Here is a 15482-nt window from a genome sequence, read left to right as displayed (position 1 = left end):
GACTCTTGAGTCCATGCTCTTAATCTCTATGCTATGCTGTCACTCAAATTGTTTTAAAAAGTTATTGTGTATAGCAGCAGAGGCAAACTCATTTATACAAATCTGAGAAGACACTAAAGCTGTTCTACTAAGTCACTTATTTCCTGAACCTTAGTTTTAGTTTCTATACACACAAAATTAGGCTTCTTATCATAGGTACCTTGGGTCTATAGTGAGAAAATTCTCTAAGAATGAAGGACAAAAACCTCAGCTTTAAACTTTAAGAACAATCTAATACAGATTAAGGACATTATGTACCCTGACCAGCTATTACCCTGCTCCCCTCTCCACAATATCCTGTAATTAAGGACCCTTTCATGCCACTGTGTTTTTATTGCTTGGAACTTGGTTTCTGACAATGCTAGGCATTATCAGCACTAATGAGCTACTGCATACAAAGCATTTTCCAGGGGTAGGCCACATGGTAAGGACTCAATAAACAGCTGAACTATGATCAACACATAATAAAAGTTACACTCTAATAGGCTTTTAACTTTGCCTAATAATATAATTTACAGTCTTCAGAGGTGTTTATTTATTTATTTACAGAAAGACAACTGAAATATTGGTACATATTTATATCATTTATAGGAAACAGCAGACGAAACTAAAAATGATCCAAAAACTCCTACATCCTAGAATAATTTTTAAAAAATTAGATCACATAGAATCTGTTAGTCATGAGAAAATATAAACTACATGCAAGAAACTTTAACATTAACAATGTTGCATACTTTCATATATCCATAATGCTAAAGTAGAATAATATATAATGATAAGCCCCAAGTGTGGCATATGTTTTATAAGCAGTACTAAAGTAGATAAAAATTACGTGATCAAGTTTTATAACTACAGAAAAAAACTGAATGTTAAGACATTTACCTATGGAATTATTCGGTCCTTTAGATTTGGTATATGACAAAAATGCAGCTAGAAAAAAGATAGATGACAAAAGTTCTGCTCTTCCTACAACACCTGTTACCTATAAAGGGAAAGGGGGGTCATATTAATGAAGAGCATCTTGAAAACTTAACTGTACATAACAAAATTTTAGTTAGACATTCTTTGAGTGCCCTCATGTGGTGAATTTGTATATCTTCCATAAAAATAAATAAGTGAGTGACTCCAAAGTCCTTTTATCAGTAACCAGTGACCTAGTGCACAGATTCGTGCAAGGAAATTCATTAGAAGGTGGCTAGACATGCCCTGGAGCCAACCTCCTTGGGTCCCTCCCCAGCCAGCCACACCTGGGGTGGCACGTTGGCTTGAAGGGTGTCTGTGGAGTGAGCGGGGTCCCTCTGGCAAGTGGAATCCCTGTCTGGCCTACAGGGATCAGGCCAAAACTGCTCTCCAACATCTCCCCAGGAATTCCAGAGTGTGAGAGGGCACTCTGCAAAGTTTTTGTCATACAGGGTGTGGAACACAAATGCAAGTGTGCAGTAAACCAGATCCAGGGCCCACAGTGCCCCAGCAGCAACATAACCCATGGCTGAAGGTGGAATTGCACAGCCCTGTGAGGAACTGGGCTCCCTCTTCTTTGGTTTCGGGATGTGTCACCCAGGAACTACTGCTGCCAAGTTATTGCAGCTTGGCAACTTCTGCATTGAGCATCTGCCCCCTGGTGGTCAGTGCACATTATAGCTACCAGAGGACACTTAGCATATTAGCCTTTTATATATATAGGTATTTTGAAGTAACTATAAACACACAGAAACTTAAAAAATAGTAGGTAGAGGTCCCAGGTACACTTTACCCAGCTTCCCTCAACGGTAACATTTAAGTACCGTATTTTTCGGACCATAAGATGCTCTGGACCATAAGACGCACTAGTTTTTAGAGAAGGGAAATGAAGAAAAAAAGATTCTGAAACAAATAGTGTCCTAAAATATTTTATGTGCATTAAAACCCAACATCACAGTCATAAACACATGTAATCAACCCTGTAAAGTAAACAGCAGCATTTAGAACCATTTTAGAGCCGGGCAAGCACACAGAGACCACACAGAGCCGGGCAAGTAAAAAAACTTTTTTTTTAAAGTATATGTGTAGGCTATATTTGGACCATAAGACGCAGGGACTTTTCCCCCCCCACTTCTGGGGGGAAAAAAGTGCGTCTTATGGTCCGAAAAATACGGTACTTCTTAAATATTTCCTTAAAATGCAAGTGTTTTAAAAAATATATATATATATAAATTCAATGAGTTATATCTCACAGTAAGCCAGCAAGTTAGTTTAAAAAAGATAATCAACTTTAAAATTTAAAAATTTAAATATAAAACACCAAGCATCTCCCTTTAAAATATTCTGAACTCACTCTAAAATTTAAAACAACCTATGATTTTTGTAAATGTATGGAAAACTGCTAGACTCCAAAAAGTTCAAGACAGTGGGAGACACAAGTCCCCTACAACACATACACAGAATTTAAACATAATTGTTTACTTAGAATCAAAACAAAGCAATTTAACAGACTCTTCTTTACACTCCTGAAAGGCAATTTTGGAATTTTAAGGTTAACAACAAAAAAGTTATTGTTTGAAGTATGTCTAGGTAGGTAGGGGCTGGTGGACATATTGGCAATAGCAATTTGAAATATATGGCAACAGACAATTTGAAACTACAGACTTTCATCACTTGTTAGGATGTTTGTTCATATTTGCATTTAGCAAAGAATAAAAGTGTAGTCATTTACATATTACATTAAGACTCAATGATTACATCTTATGTTTTTGAATAATAAATATTTATGTTTCAAAAACTGATTTAAATTTAAAAATTTTATGTAGTACAAAGTTAGATTCTGTGCAGTGGGGAGTTAGGACTTACAGCAGAAATTTAAGAGTCTACAATAAAGTCATGGTTAAATATTATTCTTAAAAATATATATTAATACTATATAATCACTGTGCAGACTTTATAAAAAATAATGAAATATTTACAGTGTACTTACTGCTTCTGTGTGTATTGGGTGTACTGCAAAGAGTAAAGCAGCAATCATACTACTTCTGCTGTCCAGAAAAAGTTTGCAGACTTTAAGAAATATTATAGTGACCATAGCATGTAAAATCATATTTAGGAGATGATACGACATCGGTTTCAGTTCACTAAACAGATAATTTAGGCGAAATGTCAATACTGTTAAGGGACGGTAAGACTTGTGACTTCTCTCCTAAAAGGAAAAAACAATCACTGATTACTAAGTACCTTGGTTCTTTAGGGTATATAAACTAATCATTGCATTTACCTAAAAACAATCTTTATTGTTCAAAGTATTACAGATGTTCCTTTTTCTTACCCTATTGTCCATAATGTATACACCTAAATTATATCACACCAAAAATCTCAAAATACAACACAGAGAGTAATGCAAGAGAAAAACCTTCCTATCTAATAAAAGAGTAATATGCAAATTGACCACCACTCCAACACACAAGATGGCTGCCCCATGTGAACACAAGATGGCCAGCAGGGGAGGGCAGTTGGGAGACACCAGGCCTTCAAGGGAGGGCAGTTGGGGCAATCAAGCCTGTAGGGGAGGGCAGTTAGGGGTGACCAGGCCAGCAGAGGAGGGAAGTTGGGGGCAACTGGGCCTGCAGGGAAGGGCAGTTGGGGGGGACCCAGGCCTACAGGGGAGAACAGTTGGGGGAAGGGCAGACCTGCAGGGGAGGGCAGTTAGGGGCAATCAGGCTGGCAGGGTAGCAGTTTGGCACCAATCAGGCTGGCAGGGGAGCGGTTAGGGGTGATTAGGCTGGCAGGCTGAAGAGGTTAGGGATAATCAGGAAGGCAGGCAAGCAAGCAGTTGGGAGCCAGAGGCCCTGGATTGTGAGAGGGATGTCGGACTGCCTGTTTAGGCCCAATCCAAGTCTAAATGGGCAGCTGGACATCCCTTGAGGGGTCCCAGATTAGAGAGGGTGCAAGCTGGGCTGAGGAACAACCATGCCCCATGCACGAATTTCGTGCACCAGGCCTCTAGTCTTATAAGAGAATAGATACTTTTGCTATGGCAGACTCCAACAGCAATACATCCAATTTTATATGAAGTACTAAATTTCTTTATAAATGAAAAGTCACATTTAACCAGAAATATTTTTGCTTTAAGACAAAATCAAATCAGATTTAAGAATAAAACACAAAGATGAAAACTACATAAAATATTTATCTTATTTATTTCTTGTAATTTTATATAAGGGAATGCACACTTAGCATCTTTGCTCTCCTACCCCTTACATAGTTTGGTGCGTAGGTACAGACTTTAGCCTGTTCATACCTACCAGAGAACATACACAAGCACAAGCAACAGACACTGCCCATTTTGAACTAGGAACATTTTAATATCTCTATTTGTATTGACTACAAACACCATCAGTGATGTTTACCTAGGCCTACAGGGGAGAACAGTTGGGGGAGGGGCATATATGGATGTTAATGTAACTACATATATGGATGTAAAATAAGCTGTTAATGTAACTACATATATGGATGGCAAAACAAAATGAGAAAGGATACCTGCAGAAGTTACCTTAGCACAGGTACTTGACAGAAAAGTATGGCTTTACAGCTCAGTGGTTCTCAACCATGGCTGCACCAATCACCTGGATAACTTACACAGCCCTCTCGTTCCCCCTCCCTCCCAAATTCCACAAAAACAAGAAAGCAAACACACAAACAAAACAGGACAAAAAATACTGATGCCAGTATCCCACTCTGTGATAACTGTAATTAATAGCTTTGGGTAGATCCTTGGTGATATGTATTTTTAAAGTGACCCAGGCAGATTCTATGTGCAGCTAGGATTGATATATTTGGTGTGATATAATTTAGGTCTCTTTCCTGCTAGGCTAATAATTATACATCCTTTTTATTTCAGTTCAGGCGTACATCTTTTATTTTAAGGCACTTTATCACTTTATCGAACTGACGTGATTTGTACCAGAAAGCAGAAAAAGGTTCTGGAAACATTGTGAGTGCCTGAAATGTTACTTTGTCTCCATTGGAACATATTTGCCAGCTGAAAGGATGAAGCAAGAAAGGAGCCGGGAATAGGTATTTTCAACTGCAGTATACATAGCTGCTTTGTTAGGTCTATAGATGCCATAGGTACTAACAACTAAAAACAGATTAGCTGTTAATATAACAAATTATTCATATAATTCATTAATCTATTGAATAAGACTCCGTTGTAGATAATCATCAGCTTATATATCAAATTTACTCTAAAAATCTAGTAAAACAGCTAGTTTCATTATAAACAAGATAATTCTGATCATTATTATTATATTCAAGTATATTAAAGAAAAAATTAGTCATGGTATTAGTTGGCAATAGAAACATAAGCACAAATATAATGAAAAAATAAGCTGTTAATGTAACTACATATATGGATGGCAAAACAAAATGAGAAAGGATACCTGCAGAAGTTACCTTAGCACAGGTACTTGACAGAAAAGTATGGCTTTATAGCTCAGTGGTTCTCAACCATGGCTGCACCAATCACCTGGATAACTTACACAGCCCTCTCGTTCCCCCTCCCTCCCAAATTCCACAAAAACAAGAAAGCAAACACACAAACAAAACAGGACAAAAAATACTGATGCCAATATCCCACTCTGTGATAAGTGTAATTAGTAGCTTTGGGTAGATCCTTGGTGATATGTATTTTTAAAGTGACCCAGGCAGATTCTATGTGCAGCTAGGATTGCAATACAAGAAAACATCAATAAACAGGGTATTTTATATATATATATATATATATATATATATATATATATATATATATATATTTATATATATATATTTTTTAAATGAGCTTATTATAGTGATTAATCTAAACAATGATAGCACCAGAGAAGTATAATGATTCCCTTATGTTGTAGTATTCATATAGCTCAGGAGAATGTGTCTTTAAGATCTACACTGGTACAAATATCATTATAAAGGTTATACCTGTGCTAGTGTCCAGGCTACCGTTACTTGATAACATCAATCATTAAGTCTTTGAAAGTGCTAATTCCAGGCTTGTCAAGAAACCTTATGACAACTAAATACTACCTAGAATAACTTTTCCCTAGTAGCACATTTCCCTATAGGGAGAGAACATGTCTATCAGAAAATAAGAGGAAGCAAGACTCTTCACTACAAATTGTTATTCTAATTTGTTCATATATTCTGGGTTTTTTTCTTAGGGTATTCTCTTATAGGTGCTCCACCCAAAATCAAATTTTCATCTGCAAAGCTGAGAAAATCATAAAATATAGCATTAATACCACGGTATGATAACTTCTATGAGCCCTTTAGTCTGATCATCAGTGGTGGGCACACTGGGGCTCATGAGCCACATGTGGCTCTTTGGCCTCTTGAGTGTGGCTCGGTGTTAGAACCACTTGTTCAAATAGACTCACCCAGGCTAAAAACTGACTTCTGCGCATGGGCCATAAAGTTTCAATCACAATGTACGTGCACGCCCGCACGTGGAGGAGCCACACTCAAGGGACCAAAGAACCTCATGTGGCTAGCGAGCCACAGTTCGCCAACCACTGATCTAACCTTTCAGGTTAAAAATCTCAATGTCATTATTAAATCACAAAAGACAACTGCCATAAAATAGGCAAATGGACACCTACTTCTAAGGGTCTCTGGGGATTAAATTATAGAGGTGAAGGGAAAATAAACTGTCCAGAAAATAATGTATAACAGGACAAATTTTCCCTTCTTAACAAAAGACTTATTGTTTTAAAGGCTAGAATTGGGTAAAAATAGCAAGGTTTCAAGAAAATAGAATTTGTTTATTTTATTACTAGAGGCCTGGTGCAAGAGATTTGTGCACTTGGGTGGATGGGGGGATTGGTCCCTCAGGCCAGCCTGTGCCCTCTCACAGTCTGGGAGCTCTGAGGACTCATAAGAATGAACTGAGCTTTTGGGTTCTCAATACAAAATAAAATAAAAACCTATTAGATAAGAAAGATATTTAATGTTTTTAATAAATCACCTTTTATTTTTCTACAGAAAAATTGGCCATATATATGTATAATTACTATTTTTTCACTTAAGATCTAATTTATATTTAAGTTACATGTGTATTTAAATAAAGATATCACAAATAGTCATCTCTTTTGCCTCATTCACAAGAGAAAAAAGAAAGCCAGTGAGCAAGAAGCAGACTTGTATTGCATCTACTGTTTTGCTAACACATTTGCTTTTCACACACACACATTATTTTTTAAAAGACTAAGCTAAGTAACACAACCAAGGAAAGAAATAAGTAATGCTTTAAAAAAGATAACCACATCTTCAATTTCCTATCCATTTTTTTTTAACAAACATGCTATGTCTCATAAAATTTTGGGATAAAAAAATCCCATTAATTGCTATGATGACAATGCTTATAAGAAAGAAATAGGGCCTGGCTAAAGTGGCTCAGTGGTTGATCTGTGTCCCATGAACCAGGAAGTCACAGTTCGATTCCCAGTCAGGGTTCACACCTTGGTTGCAAGCTCGATCCCTAGAAGGGGACGTTCAGAAGGCAGCCAATCGATGATTCTCTCATTATTATTGTTTCTAGCTCTCTCTCCGTCTCCCTTCCTCTCTGAAATCAATAAAAATATATTTAAAAAAAGAAATAGAAGTAATAAACTACCAAAATATTTTAAAATCTGAGATTTTTATAAGTAATATATAATTACTTACCTCAGACATAGGGGTTCCCCAGAAGTCATTCTGAAATAAAGTTTTTAAAGGTGTAGATGGATGCAAGTCTTTATTATCCAGTATTGCTGAAACATCATCAAAAACAAAACCACAAAAGAGACTGTTCCAATAGCACGCAGTAACCACACCTACTATTAAGGTTATTTCCTTGAGGTTAATATCAGCCATCTTTTCCAAAGCAGTTGTACACAAAACAAAATCTGGGGGGGAGAGAAGGGAGAGAAATTATAAAAGTAAAATGAAATAAGCAATATGTGTTTATTTTTCAAAAAAGTACAATTTTAATAGGTGGAGAGTAGGCAAAATAAAGACTAAATGCTAATTATCTGAGAATTAATTCTTCAAAGCTCAGCTTAAGTCATCCATCTCTAAAAAGCGTTAGCTGATTATCTCTCCATATTCCTAATAAGACAGAATTAACTTCTCCTTTATATGTGTTTTCAAACCTCTATTACAGTCCTTTATCATCACTTAATCCTTAGACTTACCTTTCTAGCAACCTAGACAGTGAACTCCTTATCAATTGTCACAGGTCAGGTGACCATGGGAAATAAATAAATAGACAGATATGAAAACTTTTAAAAACTAGTAGGAATTGCTACTATTTTAATATTTTATGGATCTAAAGACCAACTATTACCTAAATCAGGGGTCCAAACTTGTAGCCTGAAGCCCTGTTTAGTTTGATCAAAAGGTTTTAAAAAATGTCTTGAATGCTACTATACTAGTTGTATACTAGGTAGTAACAACAGTCCCATTCTTTACCCAGATTGATTTGATTGATTTATGCTATCTATCTGGCTTCAGGGGCATATGAGTTTATAACCTAGGTCTAAATCATGGACTTTCTTTTTCCCATTACAACACTTTTAATCTAGAGAATGAAATGTATATATGTGACAATATTTAATTAAATTATTGCTTACGAAGGATTCATTGAGAAAATGGTTTAGAATAGAAGGGACTACATGAACTGGAAGATAGTGAAAATCCACCCTATGATAAAAATAAGGTTGAGAGGTATTTTTACAAGCTGATGATATACTTTTCCAGTTGTAGTATCAATATCATTTTAGCATTATCACTTGTGGATGGCTCCCCAAATTGTCCATATCCAAATCCCATTATCCTGTGAATATGTTACCTTTCATGGCAAATGAGACTTTGCAGGTGTGTTTAAATTGAGGATTCTGAGATACAGAGATTATCCTGGATTATCTGGGTAAACCAATTCAGTTGGAAAAGACCTTACAAGTGAAAGAGTTAAAAGGAGTCTAAAAGCAGAGGTCAGACTGATATGATGGCTGGCTGGAGGCCTCAAGCCAAGAAGTCAGGGCAGCAATAGGAAACTAATACATCACTCACAGAGCCAGATGATCTGAGAGCTGGGGTATATATGTGTAAGAGTTCTGGTTAGATCAGAGAGAAAGAATAGGATAGAAAGGATAGGCAAAGATTTAAAGTCATATGTATGATGTGGGAAATGAAAAAGGGAGTACATAGAAGGTCAGTGGTCAAAACTAATCTCTCAGGGTGATGTGACATAAATTCCTAACTAGGAAAGTCATGATGGGTATTAACCTCCTGGCCTATAAAAGGTTTATCTTCACCTTATTGTTTTTGTGCATCTAGGCCAACACCCCTTTGAAATGCCGCTTTTTCAGATCCCTCAGAGGCATAACCACCCTCAAGTGAGCAGATAATATAGTATGTTATCATGTACCTTGCTTTCTTTCACTTTCATGTAAATCTTCCTTACATTCCCTCCTTAATTACAAATATAGAAAAGAAATACATCCTTTGGAGTATTTGGGACCTTGCTTCCCAGCAATGTCATCAGTGTGGCTCAAATAAACTCATAAAAATTCTCTACAGGTTTGGATATTTCTTCCATTGATGATATACAAAAGCCTATGAGAAAATATTAAAGTATCTTTAGAACCAGAGAGAAAACCTTAAAAAGAAATGAAACCTTTTTCATTAAAACATTTTTATTTCTTTAAAAACATTTTTAAAGAAATGAAAAACCCAATCCAACGTATCAGGAATGGAAATTAGCTATATCGTTTGAAGAAATAGTTTCCAATGAAAAGAAAGGGCTTTTTCCATTATGTAAGGGTCCTTCCCTCCCTCCCTTCCTTCCTTCTTCCTTTTAAGAGAGTTTATTTAGAAAGGTATAGAGGTAGTAGAAGTGAGCCAGCTGAGCTACTTAGGCTCAGGAAACAAGTTAGAGGCAAAAGGAGGGCTCTGGGAGCTTAGGACAAAGAAGGCAAGGGAACATGCCTTGGGGGAAGGGCGAGATGCAGGCATCAGGCATGCTCGGGACAGAGAGCTCTGCAGGGATTCTCTTGAATCCCTAAGTAATTACATACTTATTAACACACACACACACACACACACACACACACACACTCTCACTCTTAATGGTGCTTGTTTGAAGATTGAAAAGATGAACAGGTGCCTCAGCTCCTTCCCAAACATGCTAAAATGACACTAAAGGTGTTTAAAAAAAAAAATGGCTATAAAATAAATTCACAAGAATGAAGACAATTATGTGGATGAAATAAGAGTTCTATGGAAATAATCTCACAGGGTTACTGATCATATATTCCTAACTGGGTGGGTCATACTGGGTAGTCATGCCCCAGGTATATAGCATTTTACTAAAAGAATTATTTCTGTCTTAAGCAGGCTATGTCAATTGTTCCTGTGTATCTATTGTAAGTTAACATATCTTTGAAATAAACTGTAATCATCCTCAAGAAAGCACACACTGTGGAACCTCGGCTTTCCAATTTAATCCCCTCTGGAAGACTCTCTGAGAAGTGATTTGTTTGAAAACAGAATAATTTTTCCCCATTAGAAATGACATAATGAATTAATTCGTTCTAGACCCACCAGATTCCCTGTTTTTACCTTTCTTACTAATATATACAGTACACGTTTAATCTATAAATAAACATCTCTTGCTTAAATTTACCAAACCACTCCGTACTAGCCTTAAATGAATTGATATTATTATAATAACCTGGTTACTAGTTGACAGGAAAGGAATAAAGAGAAGATCAGTTAATAGAGGCATGGCATTTATGCCAGGAAGCTGCAGTTTAACATTCTGGTCTGTACCCCACATGATACAATTAAAACTCAAATAGCTAAATTTTCAGAAGCTTTCAGTCTCCCTTGACCACAAGCTCTCCCTATAGTACTTCTCAGCCTTTCTCCTTATGAAGCAGTCACTGGTTGCTCTATGAATCTGGAAGAAAGGGCATGTGAACCAATTTTATTCGGAGGAGGCATTATGCATTATTACCAAGGACTTATTAATTAGCTAAAATAAATTGATAAATTAGCGACTGATTCATTTTTTAGTGTGCTGAAAGGAGATACAAAGTCTTCAAAGATCACAGCTCACAACCAGGAGATTTCGTCTACTGCAGCAATTTTCAATCTTTTTCATCCCATGGCACACGTAAACTAATCACTAAAATTCTGCAGCACACCGAAAAATATTACTATATTTTTTACCTATCTGACAAAAAAAATATAATTTTGATTCATTCACACTGGATGGCTATTGTTGTATTAGAATATATTGTCTAAAAAAATAAAAGAACTTAGCCAAGTTTAAATTTAGTATTGGAATTTTTATAGAATTTGAGTTGCTTTAGTGTTAAATATAATCTATATGCATTATTGTTTTATTTTATTGTTTTTATTTCATTTTAATATACTAGCTTTATAAAAGTTGTTTAAGTATTGAGAACATTTTCTTGTTAAGTCTAGGATCTGAAGTCCTTGAAGACAAATAAACATATTAAAATTACAAATGCAGTCAATTTAACCAAGTTTTAAATGTAAATGATTAAGGTCATTTAATTCTTTAAATTGAAGTTATCTGTTATTTAAAAAAAGGTGACATACTTTATAAACAATATTTTTAGGCTGAATTTAAAGAGTTAAAAACCATAAAGTTATAAAAATGTTACATCAATGAATACCATGATTTCTAAATATAGTTAGGTAATAAAAAGTTATGCAGTCACTTTAAGTTGTAAAACAGTTTCATTCAGTAATTGAAATGCTCAGTGCCAACATAATAATCAAAAATCTAAACTTCATTTAACTTTGGGTATTAGCCTCTATCCTAGGTTAGGGCTCATTGTAAATGAGAAGCCTATTGTAATGAAATAGGGATTGTGATTCCTTTTTCTTTTTTTTTAACCTAGAGATACATTCTTGTTAAACATAGTTTTTGAACACTATAAAGTTAAAGCAGAATGGAGAGAGAAGGAAGAAAGGGAGGGAGGGAGGGAGGGAGGGAGGGAGGGAGGGAGGGAGGGAGGGAGGGAGGGAGGAAGGAAGGAAGAAGAGCAAAGCAAAAGGGCTTACTTGACCACTTGAATAACCAAAAATGTGACTATCAGGTAGTTAAGGGTTCTTTGGGACGAAACTCCACATCATTGGTGACTGTCTCCCAAAGTTCCCTTTATATCAATTTTTCTTCCTTCACTAGAAGGAAGCTCTCTACTCCCTCCTTAGAAACTGGTGATATCCAGCTTTTCTTAGTTGAGGTCCCACCCCTACCTGCAATCTCTACTTCCACAGGTGGCTTTTTGGGGCAGAACCTCAGATGAGTCCACAACTGTGCTCACAAGCATGCACTAGAACCACTTCTCTCCCTTTTTCTTTAGTTAGCAACCTTGGGTAATCTTTCAAAATTCCATTATCAGCCCTGGATAGTGTGGCTCAGTTGGTTGGAGCATCGTCCCGTGCACTGAAGGGATGAAGCTTGATTCCTGGTCAGAACACATATCCAGGTGTGGTTTGGTCCCAATTGGGGTACCTTGAGGAGGCAGCTGATCATTATTTCTCTGGAAAATTAATGTTTCTCTCTCTCCCTCTCCCTTCCTCACTTAACAAAAAAATTTTAAAAAAATCCATTATCTTGGCCTGTTATAAACTTGGTATGGGTAAAGGTTTAAGTCCCAAATGGGTTTAACAATGAGGTGATAATTTTACTGAGTGGATAGCATTAAAAAATGTTTATTAGTTGGACTAGTGGTCCAGTGCACGAAATTCCTGCATGGTGGGGGTATCCCTCAGCCTGGCTTGCACCCTCTCCAATCTGGGACTCCTCAAGGTTTGTACAACTGCTGGTTTAGGCCCAATCCCATAGGGCTAAATTGGCATTTGGACATCCCTCTCACAATCTGGGACTGTTGGTTCCTAACTGCTCACCTGCCTGCCTGTCTGATTACCCTTAACCACTCTGCCTGCTGGCCTGCTTGCCCCCAACTGCCCCCTCTGCTGGCCTGCTTGCCCCCAACTGCCCCCCCCCACCAGCCTGCTTACCCCCAACTGCCTCCCCCCCTTGACAGCCTGATCACCCCCAGTTGCCCTCCCCTTCTGGCCTGATCGCCCCTGACCACCTCTGCCTCGGCCCCACCACCATGGCTTTGTCCAGAAGGACATCCATAAGGTCGCCAGGCCTAATTAGCCTATTACCCTTTTATTAGTATAGATATGTAAACTTGGCTAGGCAATAGTAGTAATATTAGTATTCTAAAACTAACCTTGCTATGACAGTATTTTGTAGATGTGGTTAACATCTACAACCAGATGACTTAAATAGCCCTGGCTGGGTAACTCTGTTGTTTGGAGTGTTATCCAAATACATCAAGGTTGTGGGTTTGATCACATCAGGGCACATGAAAGAATCAACCAATGAAGCATAAATAAGTGGACAGCCAATAGATGTTTGTCTCTCTAAAGTCAATAAATTTTTAAATTTTTTTTTAAAAGATGACTTTAAGTAAAAGAGGTTACACTCCATAATGTGGATAGACCTCATTTAATCAGCTGAATCACCTTAAAAGCAAAACTGGTTACCTTCCCTGAGAAAAAAATTCCACCTCAAGACTTTAATATTAGGTCCTCAAGGAGAGTTTCTAGCCTGCCACAGCCTACTATACAAATTTCAGATTAAGAGACCCATGATATTGTAACTCCATTGTCTTTATTTGATATATACATACATATAAATGTGTGTGTGTGCGCGCGCGTGTGTGTGTTAAAGTGACCAGACGCCCGCTTTTTAACAATTTGTCCCACGTCCCACGGCATTTTAAAAAAGCCTCGTGATTAAGACTATATAGCTAGCCTGGCCTGCATGGCTCAGTGGCTGAGCACTGACTACTTCGATTCCCAGTCAGGGCACATGCTGGGTTGCGGGGTGGATCCCCAGTGTGGAGCATGCAGGAGGCAGCTGATCTATTATTCTCTCTCATCATTAATGTTTCTATCTCCCTCTTCCTCCTTTTCTATATCCAGTAAAAAAAAATTCCCAAAAAATGTGTACACACACACACACACACACACACACACACACACACACATAGTAGAGGCCTGGAGCATGTAATTCATTCACTAGGATCGTGGGGGGTAGGTGTCCCCTCAGCCTGGCCTGTACCCTCTCACAGTCCGTGAGCCCTTGGGGGATGTCTGACTGATGGCTTAGGCCTGATCTGCAAGGGAGCGGGCCTAAGCCGTCAGTCAGACAACCTTATTGCTGCGCTTGCCAGCTGTGAGCCCAGCTTCTGGATGGGCAGAGCTCCCCCTGTGGGAGCGCACTGACCACCAGGGGGCAGCTCCTGAGTTGAGCATCTGCCCCCTCCCCTAGTGGTCACTGAATGTCTTAGTGATCAGTTGTTCCACTGTCGGGCTGAAACCAGCTCTCTGACATCCTCCTAGGGGTCCCAGATTTTGCGAGAGTGTGCAGGCCAGGCCAAGGGACTTCACCAATGCATGATCAAGCCTGGGGAGAGACTTGGGAGGTTGGCCAGCTGGGGAGGGATGATGGGAGGGCTCCAGGGTGGGTCTGGCTCATTTCGCTCAGTCCTGATTGGCTGCTCTCCAGCAGCAAACTAACCTACTGGTTGGAGCATCTGCCCCCTTGTGGTCAGTGCATGTCATAGCGACTGGCCAACCATTCAACTGTCTGCCCCTGGTGATCAGTACACAGTATAGCAAGCAGTTGAGTGACCTTAACAGATCATTAGCATATTATGTTTTGATTGGTTGAATGGATGACCAGATAACCAGACACTTAGCATATTAGGCTTTTATTATATAGGATATATATAGACTGGATATCTAAAAGGAAAGGGGGAGGTCTCAGCTTAAAAAGCTAGATAGAGCTAGTCTGGAACTTGTGGTCATATCATCTGGTAGGTTAGCCTGAATGCCTTTAAATGGTGACTTAGGAGAGCAGGAAGGCAAGTCCCAGTGTACAAGCTCTTTTTTAAGTCTCTGCTTACTGCATTTATACTTTTAAACATCAACAAGCAATGTAAACCCAGAATCAATGTGAGAGAGGTTATAAATGGTTATAGATTTTTTGAGGATTCTCCAAGGGAGGGAAGGAGAGCTAGTTCTCATGCAGGTCATAAGCTCAGTTGTTGAGTCATCTTAGGTTCTGTCCAAAAGAGTTACCTTCAAGGGTAGAGGTTAGGGGAAAGAGAAAGTGTTACATAAGGGCACAGAGGGAAGCATGATTCACTGGAGGCCATTACTATAACAATGTAACACACCACTGTTACACGTTAATTGTGGGAATGCTACAAACTAGATGCTGATGTGTGTGTGTGTGTGTGTGTGTGTGTGTGTGTGTGTGTGTCCCCGCCAAAAATCAGGTTACGGTGAATCCTAATGCCCAATATGATGGCATTTGGAGGTGG

General features: G+C 38.2%; 1 protein-coding gene across 4 annotated transcripts in view; it reads right to left on the bottom strand.

The window, feature by feature from the left end:
- Nucleotides 1–15482, bottom strand: part of TMTC3 (transmembrane O-mannosyltransferase targeting cadherins 3) — a 64327-nt gene that overhangs the window by 43895 nt on the left and 4950 nt on the right. For 3 of the 4 annotated variants that reach the window (XM_036459025.2, XM_045588322.1, XM_045588321.1), the window contains exons 2-4: nucleotides 7723–7943; nucleotides 2990–3208; nucleotides 922–1021 (exon numbers count right to left, since the gene is read on the bottom strand). In XM_036459025.2, the coding sequence (XP_036314918.1) occupies nucleotides 922–1021; nucleotides 2990–3208; nucleotides 7723–7911 (508 nt within the window). In that variant the 5' untranslated portion in view covers nucleotides 7912–7943. Of the gene's footprint in view, nucleotides 1–921; nucleotides 1022–2989; nucleotides 3209–7722; nucleotides 7944–9466; nucleotides 9655–15482 lie in introns of all 4 variants that reach the window. The other variant, XM_045588320.1, reaches the window with a different exon arrangement.

Source organism: Pipistrellus kuhlii, unplaced genomic scaffold (assembly GCF_014108245.1).
Source record: "Pipistrellus kuhlii isolate mPipKuh1 unplaced genomic scaffold, mPipKuh1.p scaffold_m20_p_3, whole genome shotgun sequence".
Classification (NCBI taxonomy): Eukaryota; Metazoa; Chordata; class Mammalia; order Chiroptera; family Vespertilionidae; genus Pipistrellus; species Pipistrellus kuhlii.
The sequence above is the reverse complement of the archived record's forward strand: the minus strand, read 5'-3'. Positions and strand labels throughout refer to the sequence as shown.